We start from the raw sequence: 23,385 nt of genomic DNA on the forward strand, positions 1-23,385 counted from the left end.
TGTCATGCACTTTCTTTACCAATATTCAGCCCTCTGATTTTTCTTTCCCCTAGGCTTCCTCCTCCAGGCCTATGATTCCAAAGGGTATGTGTGTGGGAAGCTCAGGCTGAGTACAGTAACTGGGTGTGTCTGGAGGGCTAATGCCCTGACTGCAGGGAAGTGGATCCAGGGGGCACAGGGTTACAGACCCTGTACAGACACAGGGTCATAACCATGAAACAGACTGTACAACCCGGTACAGACACAGGGTTATAACCATGAAACAGATTGAGGATCCAGGTGCCTTTGAATCCCAGCTCCACTGCTTCCCAGCTATGGCACCTTAGACAAGTCACTGTTTCCTCATATCTAGACTGGGAATGACAATGATAGGCTCTGCCTAGTGGGGCTGTTATGAGATTAAATAAGCAATTGCATACCAAAGTGCTTAGAACAGTTCCTGGCAGAGAGTAAGGGCTCAATAAATTGGCAATTATTGTTATCTCCCTGGCCTTCCCCCACCCCAGGCGCGTGAGACAAGTTTATACCAACAGTTCTCCCTCCTTCTCTTTCTCCCTCCTTCCCACCTGCCCTCTGTAACCCTACGTAACTGCCTTCACAGAATACAATCGAACACAGATCCTTTTAGAAAAGCAGGTTTATTGGTCGGGCTGCTCACCAGGACACAGCAACGTGAGAGGTTCCCCAAGCCCACAGAAAACTGCATCTGCCCACAGCTCAGGCCCCTTTAGGCCATCAGCACCAAGGGACCTTGTCCCACAATCCCCAATCTCCCTTAGCAGAGGGGCCTTCAACCATTCAGAGGAGAGAAGAGAACCAAGAAAGGGAAAAGGAAGGAAAAAAAAAAAAAAGCAAAGCTTTGTATTGTATAAAACGTTTGTGTCCCCAGGCTCCCTCCCCCAATCCCTTAAAACAATGAGCTGCAGTTCTAAACAGCAGGGCAGAGAAGGTAAGGAGCCGGTCGGGGGAAGGAGGAAGCTCTCGGGGCCTCCCTTCAGGCTGTGACTGGGGAGACGGGCTGTTCTTGCTTCTAACAAACCTCCTTTAGTGGGGAGGAACAAGGGGACTCGTGTCTTGAGAACCTGATCTGAACAGAATCAGGCCTCTGGACTGGGAGCAACACTCCCTTCACCCCCAAAGATTCAGGAAAGGCACCCCAAGGACAAGGAAACCAATGAGGTCTTGGCTAGCTCTGCAGCTTTAGGATACTAGCTCTAGGGAAGGATTTTTTCTTTTTTAAACAGCGTCTCCCTTGTTGCCTAGGATGGAGCACAGAGGCACGATCATAGCTCACTGCAGCCTCAAACTCCTGGGCTCTGACGATCCTCCCGCCTCAGCCTCCGGAGTAGCTGAGACCACAGGTACGTGCCACCAAGCCCGGCTAGGGAAGGAGCTTAAGAAACTGCCAGGAGTGAACCAGGGCTGGCTGCTCTGTGATGTGCTCTCCCCACCTCCCCTCCAGCTCTCAACTTGGTGGCAGGGCCAGCACCCTGCTCTCCCTCCTAACTCCCAGCCTGCTACTGCCCCCTTCTGGGACCCTAATTTTCTGGACTTTGAGAAATGGGCTGCCCCTGGGGGTGCCTCTGAGAGCCCATTTGAATGGTCCGGTAGGGCTGACCTCTCTGTCCTCTTTGGATCATTGCCTTCTCACACTGTCCTCCCTATTGATTCTGAAAAATGGTCCTGCTGCCCATGGAGAACCACAGTAAGATAGATTTCTCATGCAGCTAGTGAGGGGACTTCTCTCTTCACCCATTTCCACCTTCTCCTATTTTCCTTCTGTTGAGATGGAGTCTCACTCTGTCACCCAAGCTGGAGTGCAGTGTCACGATCTTGGCTCACTGCAACCTCCACCTCCCAGGTTCAAGCAATTCTCCCCACCTCAGCCTCCAAAGTAGCTGGGATTACAGGCATGCGCCACCACACCCGGCTAATTTTTGTAATTTTAGTAGAGATGGGTTTTCGCTTAGTAGAGATGGGGTGTTGGCCAGGCTGGTCTCGAACTCCTGTCAGGTGATCTGCCCACCTCGGCCTCCCAAAGTGCTGGGGTTACAGGCATAAGCCACCAAGCCCGGCCGACCTTCTTCTATTTTCCCATTCTCCTTTCCAAAGCCATGGCCATGCGCTTCTGTGTACAGGTGCATAAACACATCAGCGTACCATCCCCTACATGCATGTCGTTCCCCACCCCTCCTTCCCAGGGCTTCTCTTGGCTCCAGTGTTCCTTTGGGACCCTCTGCAGATACAGCCTGTGCTGGACCCCCAGCCAGGGTGGGGGCTCATTCTGCTCTGTCTTCCCCACTGCCTCAGTTTCCCCCAAAAGCTGCTTTCACGTCCCTCTAGTAGGGGGCCTCCCATGGGGGCAAGGATCCCCTTTAGGATTCAATCTTTCCTCTTTGGGCAGTTTTGGCTTTGAGTCCCCCAGGGGTCAGGGTGAGAATGAAGAAGAGCTCAGCGAGCGGAATGACAGCAGCTGGGTGGGTGGTGTGGGGAGAGGCTGAGGGGAAGGCAGCCCCCCTAGGGGGGCCTAACCGTGGAATCACTGCAATTTCGTCTGAGATCCCGACTTGGACAACCAGGACAGGGATTGACCATTCCCTTCCCATTCCACCAGGACTGTGTCCAAGCGGGGGCTGTCCACTGCGGGGGCTGCCTCCCCATCGGGTCCTAACAGCTCTAAGACTGGGAGGGGAGTTCCTGGAGGCGTGGGGGAGGGGCGTGTTTTCAATTTAGAAAAATCTCAGCCAGTTCGGGCCGAGAGAGAATGCGAAAGAGGAAGTTCGGAAGGAGCGAGGAATGGGGTGGGTGGCGGCGGGGGCGGCTCAGTCGCTGTCGCTCTTGTCCACCAGCACGGCGTCCGACTCCTCGGTGATCTCCAGCAGCGCATGCACGTCGGGGCTGCTCCCGCGCCGCAGGTCGCCGGCCTCCCCGCGCTCCGCGCCGCCTTCGTCGTCGTCGGCGCCCACCTCCACCATCTCCGTGGCCTTGAGCACTTCCACCTGGCCCTCGCGGATCTTCTTGACGTGGAAGGTGAAGGGCGGCACCTTGTAGACCGCGGTCTTGGAGCGCGCGTACACCACGTGGTCGGGCGTGAAGGATTTCCGCAACTTGTCCCGCGACGTCTTCAGCTTCTCGCGCCGCTCGGCGGGCACCAGGCGCGTGCCCAGCTTGTTCATGCGCTTCTCCAGAGTGTGCCGCGTCTTCTCCAGGTTTTCCTTGGTCTTGAGGCGCGTCTTCTCCAGGTTCTCGCGGGTGCGCACCTTGGTCTTCTCCATCTTCTCCTTGGAGAAGGCCTTCTTGAAGTCGTCCACGCGCCGCAGGCCGCTGCGCTTGATACGCTCTGCGCGGGACTCCTCAATAACCTCCTCAACTTCCACCGCCTCGTCCGACGACAGCTCCAGCGCCGCTGCGTCCTCCTCGGGCCGCTCGCCCTCGCCCAGCTCCTCGCCCTCCTTCTCTGGCAGCACCTCCGACTCTTTCAGCGATTTGCTGATGCTCAGTTTGGCCGGCAGCTTCACTTCATCCTAAGGGAAGAGGAGAAGGGACATGAGAGGGGTCGGAGGAGGGGGACGTGGGCGAGCCTGAGTCAGGGCGGTGACGATCCTGGAGAGAGGGGAGCACGGGACGCTCGTGGTCCCCAGGAAACTGGCGGGCGCTCAATAAATGTGTGTAGGCTCACGCCTGTAGTATTAGCGCTCTGGGAGACCGAGGCAGGAGGATGGCTTGAGTCCAGGAGTTTGAGACAAGCCTGGGCAACATAGCCCCCATCTCCGGTCCCCTAGCCCCGCGTCGCCATTCTCTCTCTCTTTTTTTTTTTTTTAAACGGAGTCTCGCTCTGTTGCCCAGGCTGGAGTGCAGTGGGCGCGATCTTGGCTCACCGCAACCTCTGCCTCCCGGGTTCAAGCAATTCTCCTGCCTCAGCCTCCCGAGTAGCTGGGATTACAGGTGCCCGCCACCACGCCCGGCTAAATTTTGTATCTTTAGTAGAGACGGTGTTTCTCCATATTGGTCAGGCTGGTCTCCCAATTGGTCAGGCTGGAACTCCCGACCTCAGGTGATCCGCCCACCTCGGCCTCCCAAAATTCTGAGATTACAGGCGTGAGCCACCGCGCCCGGCCTCGCGCCGCCATTCTCTAAAAAAATACATGAGTGTTGAACGAATGGTGACTAAACAGACCGCGCGAGCAGGGGACCAAGCTTCGGGTCGGAGATGGGGCTGCGTAATAATTGCACTTGGGCTAAAATCTCTGTGGTGGTCCAACACTGTCCTGCGCCCTGTCCACCCGCAGATGATATTAAACCACTGCGGCCCTCGGGAGACACAGCTCCACTTTGGAAATGGGCGGAGCGCCCTCTGGTGCCGCAAATCGCACACTGCCCGAGCCAGGCCGAAAAGCAAGTGGTGGGAGTGTCTGTTTAGGCTGAAAGCGGTTAGGGATTTGAGCCCACAGCTACACCTACCCACCCAAGCAGGTAAAGTAAAGGGAGTGCATTTCCCAGACTCAAGCTATTTCATTTTTTTTTTTTTTTAGATGGAGTCTCGCTTTGTCGCCCAGGCTGCAGTGCAGTGACACGATCTCTGCTCACTGCAACCTCCGCCTCCCAGGTTCAAGCAATTCTCCTGCCTCAGCCTCCTGAGTAGCTGGGACTGCAGGCACGCACCACCACACCTGGCTAATTTTTTTGTATTTTTAGTAGACTCGGGGTTTCACCATGTTGGTCAGATTGGTCTCGAACCCCTGACCTCAAATGATCCACCCACCTTGGCCTCCCAAAGTGCTGGGATTACAGGCATGAGCTACTGCTCCCGGCCTCAAGCTATTTCAGAACCAGCCTTAGAGATGGAGAACTGTGGTCCACCCTCCTCCACCTCCACCTTCCTTGACTCCTTCATACTGTTTGGCTCTACCAGTGGTCATTCTCCCCCTCCCCCACATTTAAAAATTGATGTTGGAAAGAGGAAGAAGCTGGCTGGGAGCCACGGACATGTTTTCTCCCCAGTCTGGATATTTCTTCTGGTTGCGACTTCCCTACCTTGGGATAGAAGAGAGATTACTTTTCAATTCTTGCTTTCCCTACCCTTTGTGCCCGGCACAAAGCCTGAGTTCAGGGGTCTAGGGGTAGGATGGGTGGTCTCAGATTCCCCATGACCCTGGAGCTCAGAGCCAGTTCTTTGCTTTTCTGTCTTCTCCTTGGAGGACTTAGCACCAGAACTACTTTCCATTCCAGGAAGATTTTCCAAGATCTTGACTCTAGCCAACATTTCAGAATCTCTGGATCACTCCCTCCCCCCACCTCCACCCCCATCAGAAAGCAAGGGAGGCTGAGCACAGAAAGGGAAAGGGCAGACCAAGATCATCAATAGGATCTCCTCTTTGGCCCAGACTCCCTTTAGGGACTTCAAATGAAGGAATGAGAGATAGTCGCTTTTCTAAAGAGTTTTCTGAAGACCATTTCCCAGAATTGTAAGAAAAATCCTGTCCCCTAAGAAAATGAGGCAACATAAACTGAGTCCTCTCACAGACACACACACACACACACACACACACACCCCTATACATAGGCCGCTCGGTATCTCTGAACCACCTGCTACAGAAATTCCTTCCACAGCCCCCAACCTCTTTCCTCTTCCCTCCCATCAACATCCCCCCAGAGTTTCCTGGTTTACACTGAAAACTAGGAACACCCTCTCCCAACTTCCTTCCCTTCTTGTCAATAGCATTAGCAGGGACAAAGAGGGAATGCTGGCTCCACCTCTTCTCTCATCTGGGCATCAGCTCTGCTGGGCACCACGCCACCTCCAGCTCTCTGTTACTCAACTACACCTCCCAGCAGGCAAGGTGACCTGGGCACAGGGCATGCTGGGACTTGTAGTCTCCACCTGCCATAGGCAGCTTAGTGCAGATCATGGGCATCCTAGGGCATTTTGTTTATCCCTCTGCCTCTTATCATTCACTGAAATTGAAGGGTATTTTCCTTGTTCTGAGTGTAGGAGGGTCTCAACTTCTCTTTGCATTCCCTCTGATTTCCAGTCATTCACTTTGGGCTCCTACAATCACCCTTACCCTGTCTGCTACTGGAGTGAGTATCAGTTAAGACTTATACATCATTGTAGGATCTAAACCCTCTTCATCCATCTCCACCCAGAATTTACCTGCAGGCCCAGTATATATATATTTAAAAAAATTCAGCTCTGATCTTTCCTTCATAACCTACCAGACTAAAAACCCACCCACGCCCCACCAAACGGTGGAGAGAGCCCCTCCTTTCACTAAACTCAGACAATGTGAATAGGCTAGGGAGGGATTAAGGGTGACAGGCAGGGAATAGTCAGGAACAGCCCCAGCTGCTGGAAAACAAATCCACTTTGTTTCTCTGCCCTACCCCCAGCATCCCCCGCTTCTCCCCTACCCCTGCTGCCTGCTCCACCCCTACCCCTAAAGGCTGAGCTGGCTGGTTTTCCTGGCCTCTGGCTTCCTAGATAAAGGTCTTTGGCAGCTGAACTTGGAAGTGAATGGGACTGGGGAGAGAGCTACAGACTTCTTATAGCCAATGCCATCTTCCTAGTGCCTCATGAAAGCTCTCAAACTACAACATAAGGGAGCAATCCTAGGGAGAGGAGGTTTTTGTTTTTCGGTTTTTTTTTTTTTTTTGAGATGGAGTTTTGCTCTTGTTCCCCAAGCTGGAGTGCAATGGCACGATCTCGGCTCACCGCAACCTCCACCTCCTGGGTTCAAGCGTTTCTCCTGCCTGGGCCTCCCAAATAGCTGAGATTACAGGCACGTGCCACCACACCTAGCTAATTTTGTATTTTTAGTAGAGATGGGGTTTCTCCATGTTGGTCAGGCTGGTCTTGAACTCCCAGCCTCATGTGATCCACCCTCCTCAGCCTCCCAAAGTGCTGGGATTACAGGTGTGAGCCACCGTGCCCGGCCTTTTTTTTTTTTTTTTTTTTTTTTTTGAGACATGGTCTCACTCTGTCACCCAGGTGGGAGTGCAGTGGCGCGATCTCGGCTCACTGCAACCTCTGCCTCCTGGGTTCAAGCGGTTCTCCTGCCTCAGCCTCCCAAGTAGCTGGGATTACAGGCATGTGCCACCACACCCAGCTAGTTTTTGTATTTTTTGGTAGAGACAGGGTTTCACCATGTTGGCCAGGCTGATCTTGAACTCCTGACCTCAAGTGATCCTCCCACCTTGGCCTCCCGAAGTGCTGGGATTACAGGCATGAGCCACCGCATCTGGCCATTTGTGTGTTTTTGTTTGTTTGTTTTGAGATGGGATCTTGTTCTGTCAACCAGGCTGAAGTGCAGTGGCATGATTACAGGTCACTACAGCCTCAACCTCCTGGGCTCTAGTGATCCTCCCACCTCAGCCTCCTAAGTAGCTGGAACTACAGGCGCATGCCACCATGCCCAGCTAATTTTTGTAGTTTTTGTACAGGCAGAGTCTCACCATGTTGCCCAGGCTGGTCTCAAACTCCTGGGCTCAAGTGATCCCCTTGCCTCGGCCTCCCAAAGTGCTGAGATTTCTGGCATGAGCCACTGTGTCTGGCCAAGGGGAGGTTTATTCCTGGATTTAGAAATCTCTCCAGACCAGTAAGGGATCTGGGGGCTCTAACCTCATTCATCGTAGGCTTCCCCTGGAGTGACGGCTTACACCATAGAAGCTGCCTTCTTGGTGGAAGGTCAGGGGACAGGAGACAAAAACAACTTGAGCTGAATCCTGGGATAATGTCCAATAGGCTGGCTCTGGAGAGGGTATTCCACCATCAGCTTTTCCTCTCCACTCCAGGCCAGGTTTCCCCCATGACTCACAGCCTTGGAGTGCTGTCTTGGTTCCACCCATCTGCCTGCTGGTACAACCACCACAAACACAACCCAAAATCATCTCCCTCCACCCTGGGCACATAGGCCAGGCACCCTTGTCCCACCCCTACTTCCCTGGCAGAGCTCCTAAGCCAAAGGAAGGACCTCAGGGGATGGCAAGGAGGGACGGCTCTGCTCGTTCTGTTTCCCGTTTTTATTAAACAAAACCACCACTCCCAACAGGCTTGGTTTCCAGTTACCTTTAATGACCAGGTCTGAACAAAAGCATGTACAGCTCCCCCTGCCCTTTGCCAAGCACATACAGCTCCTCAATCCTCGATGGATGTAGAGGAGCCACAGGGATGCTCCCAGCTTCTTCCACTCCACCCCCAACCCTGCTGTCTAAACTTGAGATCTGGCTTAGGAAGATTTTTATAAGATTATAATGTCATTGAGCACCTATTACGAATCTGGCCCTTGGCCAGGCACTCCACATTTGTTAGGGAGAAGGGACAGACGCCACATGGGTCTGGGTAGGAGGCTCTCTTGACTTAGGGCTGACCAGCTCTAGGTCCCCAACCACTGCCTGGGAATGGCTGGAGGAGACTGGAGTGGTAATTCAGAGACCCAGGATCTGCTTAGGGTGTATGTTAGAAGAGAAGAGGGTGCAGAGGAGGGGAGAGGTGAAGGGGGGAGAACGTCTTTAAAACTCAGGACCTCTGCTAGAGGTTGCTAAGACAAGGAGATGAGAGACCCCAAGGGCAGAAGTGTCCCTCCCTTCTGCTCTAGCATGCATTCTTGGCAGGGGTGAAATTGCATCCGAAAGGATGAAAATTGATTCTTGGAGATTGGGAGGGGACTTAGATATCACAATGATTTGTGCCACTCCCAAGAGCCACAGTACATAAACGGATATACAGTTTATCTATTGTTTTAACATTTCATGAGGGAGATGAACAGCTTGGTTACAACTATCTAAAAGGGGCCAGATGTGGTGGCTCACGCCTGTAATCCCAGCACTTTGGGAGGCCGAGGTGGGCAGATTATGAGGTCAGGAGATCGAGACCATTCTGGCCAACATGGTGAAACCCCGTCTCTACTAAAAATACAAAAATTAGCTGGGTGTGGTGGCACAAGCCTGTAATCCCAGCTACTCGGGAGGCTGAACCAGGGAGGTGGAGATTGCAGTGAGCCGAGATTGTGCCACTATACTCCAGCCTGGCGACAAAGCGAGACTCTGTCTCAAAAAAAAAAAAAAAAAAAAATCTGAAAGGGCCAGGGGCGGTGGCTCACACCTGTAATCCCAGCACTTTGGGAGGCCAACGCGGGCAGATCACCTGAGGTCAGGGGTTAGAAACCCCATCTCTACCAAAAAATACAAAAACTAGCTGGGTGTGGTGGCACATGCCTGTAATCCCAGCTACTCGGGAGGCTGAGGCAGGAGAATCACTTGAAGAGAGGAGGCCGAGGTTGTAGTGAGCAGAGATCACTCCACTGCACTCCAGCCTGGGTGACGGAGTAGGACTATGTCTCAAAAAAAACTAAAATGTCTCTACATGGGAGTGATTATGAAAACAACAACAACAAAAACTGGCTGGGTGAGGTGGCTCACACCTGTAACCCCAGCACTTTGGGAAGCTGAGGCGGGAGGATCACTTGAGCCCAGGAGTTCAGAACCAGCCTGGGCTGGGTAAGACCCCATCTCTAAAAAAAATTTTTTTTTAAATATTTTTTTTAAGTTGAGAAACACTCTGCTATAGGAAGGCCAGAGGTCCTGAGCCAGAGCCAGCTAGAATGTCCCCCTCCTGGCCTCTGTGAGTTGGCAGCTTTTGGGCACCCCACCCAAGGCAGGATCTGGCGAACATAAGCGACCTCTTTGCAAAGCATTTTCTAAAAGAAACTGGAAAAAATACGTGTAAATGTTTTCCTCAGCTGCAGGGAGTGGGTGGAGAGGGCACAGAACAGACCCCAGGCCTGGGCCTCATGATGGCCCTCTCCAAAGAGGCTTTGAGCCAAACTGGGTTGTCCCTGAGGAGGAGGCAGCAGGGGGAAGGGCAGAACCAGAAGCCATGCGCCTTCATGCTGGGCAGCCTTCGGGTGCAGCTTAAGTGTGGGGGAGCATTTACTATTAAAAACAGAAACCAAGAAGTGGGGAGGCCCCTTCCATTCCCCTCCCACCCCCACTGTATACACCCCATTCTCCTGAACTCTGCATAACGCCAGTGTTCTCACAGTACCCGGCACCCGTCCACAGTGGGCAGTGGCTGGGGATGGTGGCCCTCCTGGCAGTGATCGCCACCAGGCTGTGGGCTGACAGTGGACTGGAGAGATACCCTACACCCACAGAACGGGATCCGGGAGAACCTAAACACTCCCACCGGCTGTCGGCTCCTCTGGGGTGGGCCGGGGCCCAGGCTCTGGGTAATACGGCAGTGCCCTAGGCGTCTGGTCAAAGGGTGGGAGCTCAGGCACTGTCTCAGGCTTCAGGTCAAAGGGCTCAGTCTCAGGCAGGTCAAAAGGCACGATCTTGGGTGTGGCCAGGTCAGAGGGTGCATTCGGCTTCTTCTTGGGCTAAGATGAGGAAAAGGGGTTTAAATGGGGCTTGGAGTGGGTGCGAAAGGAGTTGAGAAAAAGGGGCTTGGTGGCATGCGGAGTAGGGGCTGGTGAGTAGGGAGGGGAGCACAATGTATTAGGATGGAAATAAAATAAACCACTTTTTTTTTTTTTTTTTTTAGAAATGGGGTCTTGCTCTGTTGCCCAGGCTGGAGTGCAGTGCACAATCATAGCTCACTGCAGCCTCCAACTCCTGGGCTCAAGCAACCTTCTTACCTCGGCCTCCCAAATATCTAGGACTACAGGTGTGTACCATCAAACCCGGCTAATTTTGTTTTTGTTTTTGTTTTTTGTTTTTTGTTTTTTTTGGTAGAGACAAGGTCTCGCTATGTTGCCCAGGCTAGAAACTATTTTATTTTATTTTTTTGAGACAAAGTCTCACTCTGTTGCCCAGGCTGGAGTGCAGTGGCACGATCTTGGCTCACTGCAACCTCCACCTCCCAGGCAAGTAATTCTCCTGCCTCAGCCTCCCGAACAGCTGGGATTACAGGTGCATGCTACCACGCCCAGCTAATTTTGTATTTTTAGTAGAGAACAGTTTTCACTGTGTTGGCCAGGCTGGTCTCGATCTCTTGACCTCAAGTGATTCTCTTGTCTTGGTCTCCCAAAGTGCTGGGATTACAGGCGGGAACCACTGCGCCTGGCCTATTTTTTTTTTTTTTTTTTTGAGATGGAGTCTCTCTCTATCACCCAGGCTGCTAAACTGTAGTGCAGTGGCATGATCTCTGATCTCAGTTCACTGCAACCTCCGCCTCCTAGGTTCAAGCGATTCTCCTGCCTCGGCCTCCCAAGTAGCTGGGATTACAGGTGCATGCCACCGTGCCCAGCTAATACTTTGAATTTTTAGCAGAGATGGGGTTTCACCATATTGGCCAGGCTGGTCTTGAACTCCTGACCTCAAGTGATCTGCCCTCCTTGGGCTCCCAAAGTGCTGGGATTACAGGCATGAGCCACCACAATGCTTGGCCTAGAAACTCATTTTAAATGCTTCATCAAGAGGGCCCTGGGAGCTGGGCACAGTGGCTCATGCCTGTAATCTCTGTAATCCCAGCACTTTGGAGGCCAAGGTGGGTGGATCCCTTGAGCCCAGGAGTTCAAGACCAGCCTCAGCAACATGGCCCAGATCTCTGCAAAAAATACTGTTAGTGGGGCCTGTTGGCACATGCCTGTAATCTCAGCTACTAGGGAGGCTGAGGCAGGAGAATTGCTTGAACCCGGGAGGTGAAGGTTGCAGTGAGCTGAGGTCCAGCCGCTTCACTCTATCCTGGGCGACAGAGCAAGACTCTGTCTCAAAAAGAAAAAAAAAAAGAGGTCCCTGGGGCCAAAAGGGGTGAGGCAAACTCAAGCCCATGAATTAATAAACACAGCTTCAATTGAATCCCTCCCTTCCTCCCTCTACAACATTCCCCAGTCCCATTCTTGGGCTTCCACCTCCAACCCTTCCCCAGCCATAATCATAGGAAGACTACGGAGGCTGCTAGGCGTGGATAAGGAGTTTTCTAAGGGGCCAGTTGTTGGATTATAACTGGGGAGGCTCAGATGAGTAAATACAAAGGCACACAACTTCACTGTCTTCAGAGTCAGACTCTGCCAATCCCAGTTTTGTTGTTGTTGTTGTTTTTTAGACGGAGTCTTGCTCTGTCACCCAGGCTGTGGAGTACAGTGGCATGATCTTGGCTCACTGCAATCTCTGCCTCCTGAGTTCAAGTGATTCTCCTGCCTCAGCCTCCCTAGTAGCTGGGATTACAGGTGTGTGCCACCATGCCCAGCTAATTTTTTTTGTATTTTTGGTAGAGACGGAGTTTCGCCATGTTGGCCAGGCTGGTCTTGAACTCCTGACCTCAAGTGGTCCACCCACCTCAGCCTCCCAAAGTGCTGGGATTACAGGCATGAGCCAGTGTGCCCAGATTAATCTGTTTTCATTCTTCCCTGGAGTAGGGTGGACACAGGATGCTACCCCAAATGAGAGGGATAGGCATGGAAGAGGGACATCCTGGCAATTTCCCTTTGGCCATGTCCCCACCTTCTGTCTCCCTCACCACCCCTCCCTCTCGCTACCACTTAAGATATCATACACTAAAATGCACAGAGAAATCAGGATCCAAAACCAAGCTCTATTTTTTTTTTTAAGATAGGGTCTGTCTATGCTGCCCAACCTGGCCTCAAACTCCTAGTCTCAAGCAATCCTCCTGCCTCAACTTATTGAGTAGCTGGGACTACAGGCACACATCACTGTGCCTGGCAAAACCAAGCTATTTTTATGACAGGTGAGTCTATGTCCCGGGACCTCTGGACCTCTGCGGCAGCCCCCAACTCTCTCTCCTGAGGGGCTGAGTTGCCGAAGACAATAGGCTTCTTTCTTTGAGCAATCAGGAGAGAGGGACACTTGGGGGCACTATTGGACTCAGGCAATAGCAGTATTTGATAAAGCCTGTAGTCTCAAAAAAACAAAGCAGCAGGTCCCAACCTGCCCTGCAGGGTACAAGGAGGAGGTGGGAGTGGCAGAGAGCCTGAAGAGAAAGGGAAACAACATGTCCCTCTCCTAGGCATGTGTGGAGTCCCTGCCAGGGCACACCACGGCTGACCAGGAGCTCCACTCCTCCCCTATGCCCCTCCCCTCCCCTACACCCCTCCTCTCCCCCACTCTCCTCTCCTACACCCCTCCCCTCCCCTACACCTCTCCCCTCCCACTGTCACCAGGCCAGGTGACCACACATTGCCTCTACTTCAGCACTCACAAGGCTAAGCAGCTAATGGCCACCAATGCTGGCCACTCATAGCCAACACTGCACACACACACACCCAAACACACACAAAGCAGCCCCAGGGCCAGGAATGTGCAAACTCCCTGAGCAAGTGGCAGAGCCACAGCTAACCCTAGGTTAGTCAGGGCTAGTCTTCACCCAGCTTTCTGCTGCAGAGCCCAGAACGGAAGGAGGGGGTGGGGAGCAGTGAGTGTAGCGGAAGGGTACACCTGGGTTCTGGCTCCAGTTTGACTCCCAATCACTTGAGTGACAATAGGCTAGTGACTTCCCCTCTCTGGGCCTCAGCTTCCTAAACCACAAAATGAAGGAGATGAAGTTGATTATTTGCAAAGTGTCTTCTAGCTCAAGAAGTGTATAATGAGGCCGGGTGCGGTGGCTCACGCCTGTAATCCCAGCACTTTGGGAGGCCGAGGCAGACGGATTGCTTGAACTCAGGAATTGGAGACCCTGGGCAATGTGGAGAAACCCCATCTCTACCAAAAAATACAAAAATTAGCTGGATGTGGTGGTGCGTGTCTGTAGTCCTAGTTACTTGGGGGCCTGAGGCAGGAGGAATGCTTGAGCCCGGACGGCAAGGGCTGCAGTGAGCCGTGATAGCTACCACTACATTCCAGCCTGGGCAACAGAGCGAGACCCTGTCTCAGAAAAACAAAACAAAACAAAAAACAAAACAAAAAAAAAAAAGAAAAGAAAAATTTTAAAAATGATAATGACAGAATGATAAAATATTCACAATGTTGTATTTCCCAAAAAAATGGCCCAAGCCACTCCTACTTCTGAGGTTAGTTCCTTAGCAATAATATCCCCTCCCCTCTTGCTATCAGTTGCCCACTCTTTGTTGTCTCCTCATGCTTTTGACTTCGATCTTTACAATATGAAAAATAAAAATAAAAAGGCCGGGTGGCTCACGCCTGTAACCCCAGCACTTTGGGCGGCCAAGGCAGGAGTATCACTTAGGCCCAGGAATTCGAGACAAGCCTGAGCAACAGTGGGGACCCTCCAGAAAAAAAATTTAGGCTGGGCACAGTGGCTCACACCTGTAATTCCAGCACTTTGGGAGGCTGAGGCAGGTGGATCACCTGAGGTCAGGAGTTCGAGACCAGCCTAGCCAACATGGTGAAACCCCTGTCTCTGCTAAAAATACAAAAATTAGGCAGGTGTGGTGCCGTATGCCTGTAATCCCAGCTACTCAGGACGGTGAGGCATGAAAATTGCTTGAATCCGGGAGATGGAGGTTGCAGTGAGCTGAGATCACGCTACTGCACTCCAGGCTGGGTGACAGAGCAAGACTCTGTCAAAGAAAGAAGAAAAGAAAGAAACAAAGACAGAAAGAAGGAAGGAAAGGAAGGAAGGAAGGAAGGAAGGGAGAGAGGACAGAGAGAAAGAAAGAAAGAAAGAAAGAAAAAGAAAGAAAGAAAGAAAGAAAGAAAGAAAGAAAGAAAGAAAGAAAGAAAAGAAAGAAAGAAAAAGAAAGAGAGAAAGAAAAGAAGGAAAGAAGAAGGAAAGAAGGAAGGAAAGAATTTAAAAATTAGCTGGGCATGGTGGCTTCTGCCTGTAGTACCAGCTACTTGGGAGGCTGAGATTGTGAGATGGGAAGATTGCTTGAGCCTAGGAGTTTGAGGCTGCAGTGAGCTATGATCACACCACTCCAGCCTGGGCTGCAGGGCCAAGACCCTTTTTCAAAAAGAAAAAAAAAAAAAGGGAGGGAGGAGCCCAGGGATAGTATGATTTCGTTTCGTCTTGGGAATACCCCTAAAAATACCCTCCCTGCTTTGGACCCAGTGACCGGGAAAAACAACCCAAACTCAGTTTGGGAGGAAGGATGTACTGTGCATACTCTCCATGGCCGCTGGGTTTTAGGGATGAAAGGGACCAGAGCCCTGGGTTGAGAATATTTTTGGACAACGGTTTGGGGTTCTTCTGGAGCAATGTAGCCCTAATTTGCGTTGAATCCAGGAAAGAGGTACAGGTTGGGTTGCGATTTGGGGAGCAGAAGCCATCAGGCTCTTGTTCCAGCCCTGGTGCCCTACCCTTTAATGCCCATGAGACACCTAATCCCTTAAATGCTTCCTGGCCCTTATCCCCAAGCACTTGGAGCAGGTCTGATGGGCCTTTGCTGCTGGTCCATATGTAGGTCACTGACTTTGCCTCATCAAAACTGCTCCAGAACACATTTTTAGTCACGAGCCGCATGACGACGTTTCAGTCAACGGATGGCATACACAACCATGGTCCCATAAGATTGTAATGGAGGCTGGTTGTGGTGGCTCATGCCTGTAATCTCAGCACTTTGGAAGGCCAAGGCAGGTGGATTGCTTGAGGCCAGGAGTTCGAGACCAGCCTGGTCAACATGGTGAAACCCTGTCTCTATTAAAAATACAAAAATATTGAGGCCGGGCGCGGTGGCTCAAGCCTGTAATCCCAGCACTTTGGGAGGCCGAGGCGGGCGGATCACGAGGTCAGGAGATCGAGACCCTCCTGGCTAACACGGTGAAACCCCGTCTCTACTAAAAATACAAAAAATTAGCCGGGCGTGTTGGCGGGCGCCTGTAGTCCCAGCTACTTGGGAGGCTGAGGCGGGAGAATGGCGTGAACCCGGGAGGCGGAGCTTGCAGTGAGCCGAGATCGCGCCACTGCACTCCAGCCTGGGGGACAAAGAAAGACTCCGTCTCAAAAAAAAAAAAAAAAAAAAAAAAAATACAAAAATATTAGCCAGGCATGGTGGCTCACACCTGTAAATCCCAGCTACTCGGAAGGCTGAAGAAGAACAATTGTTTGAACCTGGGAGGCAGAGGGGTTGCAGTGAGCCAAGATCATGCCACTGCACTCTAGCCTGAGCAACAGAGCGAAAACTTGTCTCCAAAATAAAAAAAAAAACGATTGTAGTGGAGATAAAAAATTCCTATCACCTAATGACATTGTAGCCATCATAATGTGTTGGTGAAATGAATTACTCAAGTGTTTATGGTGATTGCTGGTGTAAACAAACCTGCTGCACTACCAGTTGTATAAAAGTCTAGCCCATACAATTATATACAGTACATAATACTTGATATTGATAATACATGACTGTGTTACTGGTTATGTATTTACTATACTATACTATTTTTTTGAGACAGAGTCTTGCTCTCTTGTCCAGGTGCAACCTCCGTCTCCCAGGTTCAAACGATTCCCCTGCCTCAGCCTCCCAAGTAGCTAGGATTATAGGCACCCACCACCACACCCACCTAATTTTTGTATTTTTAATTAGAGATGGGGTTTCACCATGTTGGCCAGGCTAGTCTCTAACTTCTGACCTCAAGTGATCTACCTGCTTCGGCCTCCCAAAGTGCTGGGATTACAGGTATGAGCTACCATGCCAGGGCTATTGCACCTTTTCTATGTTTAGACACATTTAGATACACAAATACTTACCATTGTGTTATAGTTGCCTACGGTATTCAGTACATTAACATGCTGTATAGGTTTGTAGCCTAGGAGCAATAGGCTATATCATACAGCCTAGGTGTGCAGTAGGCTATACTGTTTAGGTTTATGTAAAGTTACTCTATGATGTTCATACAGTGAGGAAGTGGCCTAACACTGCATTTCTCTGAACATATCCCAGTCATTAAGCAATGCATGACTGTATTTCCTTTTTTTTTTTTTTTTTTTTCTTTTGAGACCGAGTTTTGCTATTGTTGCCCAGGCTGGAGTGCAATGGCGCGATCTCGGCTCACCGCAACTTCTGCCTCCCGGGTTCAAGTGATTCCCCTGCCTCAGCCTCCTGAGTAGCTGGGATTACAGGCATGCACCATCACGCCTGGCTAATTTTGTATTTTTAGTAGAGACAGGGTTTCTCCATGTTGGTCAGGCTGGTCTCAAACTCCCCACCTCAGGTGATCCGCCTGCCTCGGCCTCCCAAAGTGTTGGGATTACAGGTGTGAGCCACCGCGCCCAGCCCTGTATTTCCATTTTATCCCCGCTTTCTGGATCTAAAAGAGCTCTACTCTCCAAATTGTTGCCTGGAGGGATGGTTAATGGGTACAAAAATACAGTTAGATAGAAAGAATAAGATCTAATGTTCAGTAGCACAATAGGGTGATAGAGTTAACAGAAATTATTGCATATTTCAAAATAATTAAAGGAGTGGAGGTGGGATGTTCCTAACACAAAGAAATGATAAATGCTTGATATGATGGATACTCTAATTACCCTGATTTGATCATTATACATTGCATACTTGTCTCGAAATATCACACGTACTCCAAAAATATGTACAACTATTATGTATCCATAGTAATTAAAAATAAAGCCTTTTTAAGTTTAAAAATAAACAAACTGGATGCACGTGGTAGCTCATGCCTGTAGTCTCAGCACTTTGAGAGGCCCAGGCAGGAGAACTGTTTGAACCCAGGAGTTTGAGATCAGCCTGGGCAACTAAGTGAGACCCCGGACCCTACAAATATGAAAAAAAAAAAAACCAATTTGCCAGGCATGGTGGTGGGCACCTGTAGTCCTAGCTACTCGGGAGGCTGAACCAGGAGGATCACTTGAGCCCAAGAGTTCAAGACTGCAGTAAGATATGACTGTGTCACTGCACTCCAGCTTGGGCAACAGAGTGAGACCTTGTCTGAAAAACAAAACCAAAAAACCCCAAAAAACAAATTGTTGCCTGGAAGAATTGGCTCTTTAATGATCATAGCTCCACTCATCTTTATGGTATTTTATTTTATTTACTTATTGTTATTATTATTATTATTTTTGAGATGGAGTCTCACTCTGTCACCCAGGCTGGAGTGCAGTAACACAATCTCGGCTCACTGCAACCTCCGCCTCCCAGGTTCAAGCCATTCTTCTGCCTCAGCCTCCCGAGTAACCAGGATTACAGGCGCTCACCACCATGCCTGGCTAATTTTTGTATTTTTAGTAGAGAGGGGTTTCACCATGTTGGCCAGGCTGGTCTCGAACTACTGACCTCAAGTGATCCACCTGCCTCGGCCTCCCAAAGTGGTGGGATTACAGGCATGAGCCACCTAGCCCGGCCTCTGCATGGTATTTTAGAGCAACTGCCTCTATATTCACAATCTGGACTGATCGTCCTGCAGCCCTCAGTCCAATAACTCCTATATCTAGTAGAATTAACTTCTCTCATTCACTAGCTGTTGCTAGCTAAGTGTCACCTGATAGGATGTGATGTCAAACTGCTAGGTTTTGTTTGGGAGACAGGGAAGGAAATGCCAGAGAAGGGCAGTAATGACTCAGAAGTGAGTTTAAGATGAGGGCTGTGATATCTTGGGGTGGGAGGTGCTGAATTTTGTGTGTGTGTGTTTGTGTGTGTGTGTGTGTGTGTGTTCAAATGCAAACTTAAACTGTGAAATCATTAAGTCTAGAAGTTCCCTGAATATGGGATGGGGCCCTACAAGGGATTCCCTCCTTTTCTCCCCAAAAATAGGGTATGGAAGGCCAGATGTCTCCATCCCACAACGGGGGCCTTCCCATCCCTTGGTGTTCTCCTCTGCCCCGCCCCCACTGCCACATCATCACCTCCCACCCCTGTAGTGGGGAATACAGCATCCCTTCCCCTATGGCCCCTCCAGAGAATTCACACCATCCCAGGAAACTTTCTCCAAATCTCTGTCTCTTTGCCTGGCCACCCAAGCATCCTCCCCCTTCAGCCGGACTTTACCATAAATGCTGCTGCCCCCAATCTTCCCTAATAGGCCTGCCAAGGCACACAGCTATTTTTACCTCCTTCCCTTCTCAGGCCTGCAGACCTCGGGGAGGAGCAGGAGCAGCCTCTGCTTTCCTCCAGCAGCCGGGTCCTCACCCCATCGTCCCCACCTGGAACATCTGTTCTACAGCTCAGAGAAGTTCTGCTTTCCCAAATCCTCACCCCATTTGCTGGAATCTTTTCCTTATGTCTGAAGTCCTCCCCAGGTTGGGACCATTTTAGTTCTTAGTTATTCCCTCTGTGGGTTTGGAACTCCATTTGAGCTACTCTTACTACCTCAACTCTCTGTCCCCCACTGGCCTTGGTTTAGTGCAGGTGCATTTGAAGCCACCTGTGATTAGAACACATTCCCTCCCACCCCCTAAAATATAGACATATCCCTGCAGATTGCTGGAGAGGGCGGAACAGAGGGATGCCAGTAGCCTCTGCAGAGAAGTCTTTCTCGCTCCATACCTTTCCTTCTTCTCTCAGAATCTCCATCTTTGGAATAGGGAAGTTTACTTCGAGGCCAAGACTTTTCCCAGGTTCTGTGGTCTGGGACAGTTAGAGTGAGAAGGGTCACCCCTCGAGCTCTTCATGGTGGCCCTTGGCCACACCAGGCTCTGGAGGAAATATAGAGCTGGCTTTTTGTCCCAGACCCCTGTCTTGTTCTGCTCCTCTCAATGTCCCCAGTACTAAGCAGGTCTCTTAAAAAACGTCAAAAGCCCCCCTCTCATCCCACGTCCTCCAAGCAGTTAGACTAAGTGGAAATAGCTCTGGACAAATATTTTCTATCCAAATAGTGCTTAAGTAGGGGAAGTAAAGCTTTTTAAAAGCCACGTATATGCCTCCTGGGAGGAGTCTGTCATCCGTGGGTAAGGGTGGGGAGGGGGACAAGTGCCATTTCTGCCTCTGTCCCACCACCTCAGATACGTACCAGCTGACCCACATTTCTGTCTCTACTCTTCCCAGATATTGTCCTAATTTGCATCTATCTTAACTCCTCCTGGGGAAACCAAGCCAAGGACCCCCTCACCTCACCCCAGATGGTCACTCAGAACCCGGCTCGACCAGGCCCCAGAGCAGTCAGCAGAGCCACAACTCCCGGAAAGGGGTCTTCTAACTTGGAGGGTGTGGGAAATCCAGCCTTCCCTTTCTTTCCATTCCCTTCAGCAGGGAGAGGAAGGGGAGAGGGGAGCATAGACTAACCCCCCTGCCCCACATGATCCCGCCTCCCTGGGGTTAGGAGCATCAGCAGGCCTTTGGGAGGCAGGGAGGAGCCAGGCTGGAACACTTCCCGCCCAGCCCAAAATCTCATCCCCGATGGCACTGCGGAGGCGGCGTGGAGAGGAACAGCATAGAAACCCGAGACTCCCAGGTTTATTGCGGGTTATGATCCAAAAGCTACATTTTTATCCAAGTGGGAGGAATGGGCAGAGGTGCAAAGAAAGCAACAAGTGGCCCCGGGCGGAGCCGGGGTGGGGTGGGTGGGGGAGCCAGCCTCCTCCCGCCAGCTGCGCTGCTGCGCCGGGCCCCCGCCCCCGCAGGCATGCGGGGTGTCTCACCTAGCCCAGACTGCGCCCAGGCCGCCAGACCCCCGCAGGGGCTGTCCACCCACTCCACCAGCCCCTCTTGCACTCCTGACGCCCACTCTTCCCCGCCCAGCCCCGCCCGCTTCCAGGAGGCCCAGGGTGCCCGCGCGCCGCGGGTGAGGGTGTCCTCAAGGGCCTGAAAATGCCAGGTGGCCAGGAGCAGAGAGCAGCGAGGGGACAGGGGTGGGCCGCCGAGGCCGATGCGGGGGCGCAGGGGCGCAGGGTCGGGGGAGAAGGTTGGCGGTCGCGTTCCCAGCTTGGCACAGCCCCCGCTGGTGCGTGCCTGAGTCCTGAATCACCCGCTATATCAGGCCCGCAGGCGCGGAGGCCCCAGGCCCGGGCCCCGCAGCCAGTGTCCGCTTACAGCGGACCCCAGCGATCGCCAGGGACCCCTGACTTTCCTGGAAACTTCCCCCAAGTAGGAAGAAGTTTGACAGAGCCAATTAGGGAGGGAGCGGTCTGCGAGGGGCAGCGTCCTCGAGTCCACCCGCTAATTAAGTTCTGCTACAAGTTTGGGACCGGAGAGAAGGATCTGAGTGGGGAGGTGCGAGGTGTTGAGCGCGCCCCTCTACGCGCCCCAGGAGTCCGCCGCTCCCTCCACCCCATCCCACCCCACCCAACCCCACCCCAGCCGCGCTCGCCGGAAGGAGGGTGGATCTCCCGGGCGCTCGGGCCAGGCTGGGAGGGGAGCAGCGCCACGGGCAGGTCTCCCCACCCCAACTCCCAGGCGGGGGACGCGGGCCGGGCGCGGGAGCTCTGGGCGCCTTCCGCCCCGTGGGCTCACCTGGTAGATCATGACTTTAAAGTTGCGGCGCCGCAGCAGCTCGGCCTCGTTGACCTCCAGCTTCTTGATCTGCCCCGCCTGGCGCTCCAGGCTGCCGCGCACGGTCTTCACGTTGACGCTGACCTTGCGCACCTTCTCCAGCAGCTTGCTCACCGTATTGCTCGTGGTGGCGTGCGCCTTGCCCAGCTTGCTCAGCTCGCCCTGGATGCTCTGCACTGCGCCCTCCATCTCCGCCTGCCGCTCCTCCAGCTGTGCTTGGGTCAGCTGGATCTGGTCTACGGCCCCGATGATTTTGTCCAGGAGGCTCAGCACCAGCACGCCGTTCACCTGGTCCGACTTGATCAGCTCCTCTGAGCCGGCCCCCGACGGCTCCTCCGCCGCCTGAGCCCCAGCGGAGGAAGGCTCCGGGGCCTCGGCGTCGGGGTACCCGGGAAGCGGCCGCTCGACAATATAGAGCGTGGGGTCCTCCATGGCTACCCGGAGCCGTGCGGGGCCGGCCGGGTGGAGCTGGAGCCGGAGCGGGAGACCGGGAGAGAAGCAGGAGCGGAAGGGTGGAGAGCGAGCGGGCGAGAGCGGAGAGCAGAGGAAACTCGAGCCACGTCCGTGCGCACCGGGACAGCGGCCAGAACTGCTGGGCGGGGGATCGGTGAGGTCCCCCGCTCCCCGGCCAAACTCCGGAGTCTGATCGCTGATTGGCTGGCCCCACCCCAGAAAGGGAGGGACCGGGGCAGAAGGGGAGATCGACGAGGCGGGGCGGCGGAGGGGGACCCAGGAGCCGAGCGCCCCACCCTTCCCGGGATGGTTGGAATAGTTGGAGCGGGAGACTAGGGCCTCCGCTGGCGGCGGGAGCGGGACGGGCGGAGGAATGCGAGCTGAGGAACAGAATCAGGTTCTAAGAGTGTTGCTCTCTGTTCCCCTCTCACTTGAATTGCTCATCCGAAAATCCTCAAGATCTGGGAGTCGGGTGGACCAGGAGATTCTGAAATTATAGGCAAAATCTTGTATTTGCCTTTACTTAGTTTTTGAGCGCAAAAGGACCCTTGCCCTTGACAGTATTTTCTAAGAGGCCTCTCGGATTTCCTCATCACCAACCCCAACCAGGTTACTAACCCAGGGGTAAGCTTAGGGGGTTGTTTGTTGGGGGGAAGAAAGAGAACGTACTTGGGGTCACGGTGGTGGTGAAGGGCTGTGAAGGTCCTCTAAGTTCCTTTTAGAATTGCCCTAACAGAGTAGAATTAAGATGGGCAATCAAACGGAAAATAAAGCCCACCTCCCAACCCCCCTTTTTGAGAGAGGGTGTCACTCTGTCACCCAGGCTGGAGTGCAGCGGTCCGATCACAGTTCACTGCAGCCTCGACCTACTGGGCTCAAGCAATCCTCTCACTTCAGCCTCCTGAGTAGATGAAACTATAGGCGCTTGCCACCACGCCCAGCTAATTTTTTTCAGTTTTTATTTTTTTCAATTTTTATTTTTTTAGAAACAGGGTCTACACTATTTTGACCAGGCTGGTCTCGAACTCCTGAGCTCAAGTGATCTGCTGGTTTCAGCCTCCCAAAGTGCTGGGAGCCACCGCGCCTGGTGTAAAGCCCTTTTTAAAAGCCCACCTCTCTTAGGCCAGGCGCGGTGGCTCATGCCTGTAATCCCGGCACTTTGGGAGGCCCAGGCGGGTGGATCACAAGGTCAGGAGTTCAAGAACAGCCTGGCCAAGATGGTGAAACCCCGTCTCTATTACAAATACAAAAATTAGGCCGGGCGCGGTGGCTCATGCCTGTAATCCCTGCATTTTGGGAGGCCGAGGTGGGTGGATCACCTGAGGTCGGGAGTTCGACCTCAGCCTGACCAACATGGAGAAACCCCATCTCTACTAAAAATACAAAATTAGCCAGGTGTGGTGGCGCATACCTGTAATCCCAGCTATTCAGGAGGCTGAGGCAGGAGAATCACTTGAAACCGGGGGGCAGAGGTTGCAATGAGCCGAGATTCGTGCCATTGCACTCCAGCCTGAGTGCAGACAGAGCGAGACTCTGTCTCAAAAAACAAAAAACAAAAAAAAAAACCCACCTCTCACCTCTCTCTAAAACTCACCTTTCCCTGTGTTCCCCCTCCCACCGCCCCCTCAGAGGCAGCTGACAC

At 52.5% G+C, this 23,385-nt stretch overlaps 1 protein-coding gene across 1 annotated transcript; it reads right to left on the minus strand.

The window, feature by feature from the left end:
• Positions 1 to 619: 619 nt before the first annotated feature.
• CAVIN1 (caveolae associated protein 1) lies at positions 620 to 21,932 on the minus strand. The gene is made up of 2 exons (XM_055257564.2): positions 21,252 to 21,932; positions 620 to 3,524 (listed from the first exon to the last, which is right to left on the minus strand). Exons 1-2 carry the CDS (start codon positions 21,720 to 21,722, stop codon positions 2,823 to 2,825), a joined length of 1,173 nt encoding a protein of 390 aa, XP_055113539.2. The 5' UTR covers positions 21,723 to 21,932; the 3' UTR covers positions 620 to 2,822.
• Between the last annotated feature and the right edge of the window lie 1,453 nt (positions 21,933 to 23,385).

The sequence above is a fragment of the Symphalangus syndactylus genome, chromosome 20, assembly GCF_028878055.3.
Source record: "Symphalangus syndactylus isolate Jambi chromosome 20, NHGRI_mSymSyn1-v2.1_pri, whole genome shotgun sequence".
Taxonomy (NCBI): Eukaryota; Metazoa; Chordata; class Mammalia; order Primates; family Hylobatidae; genus Symphalangus; species Symphalangus syndactylus.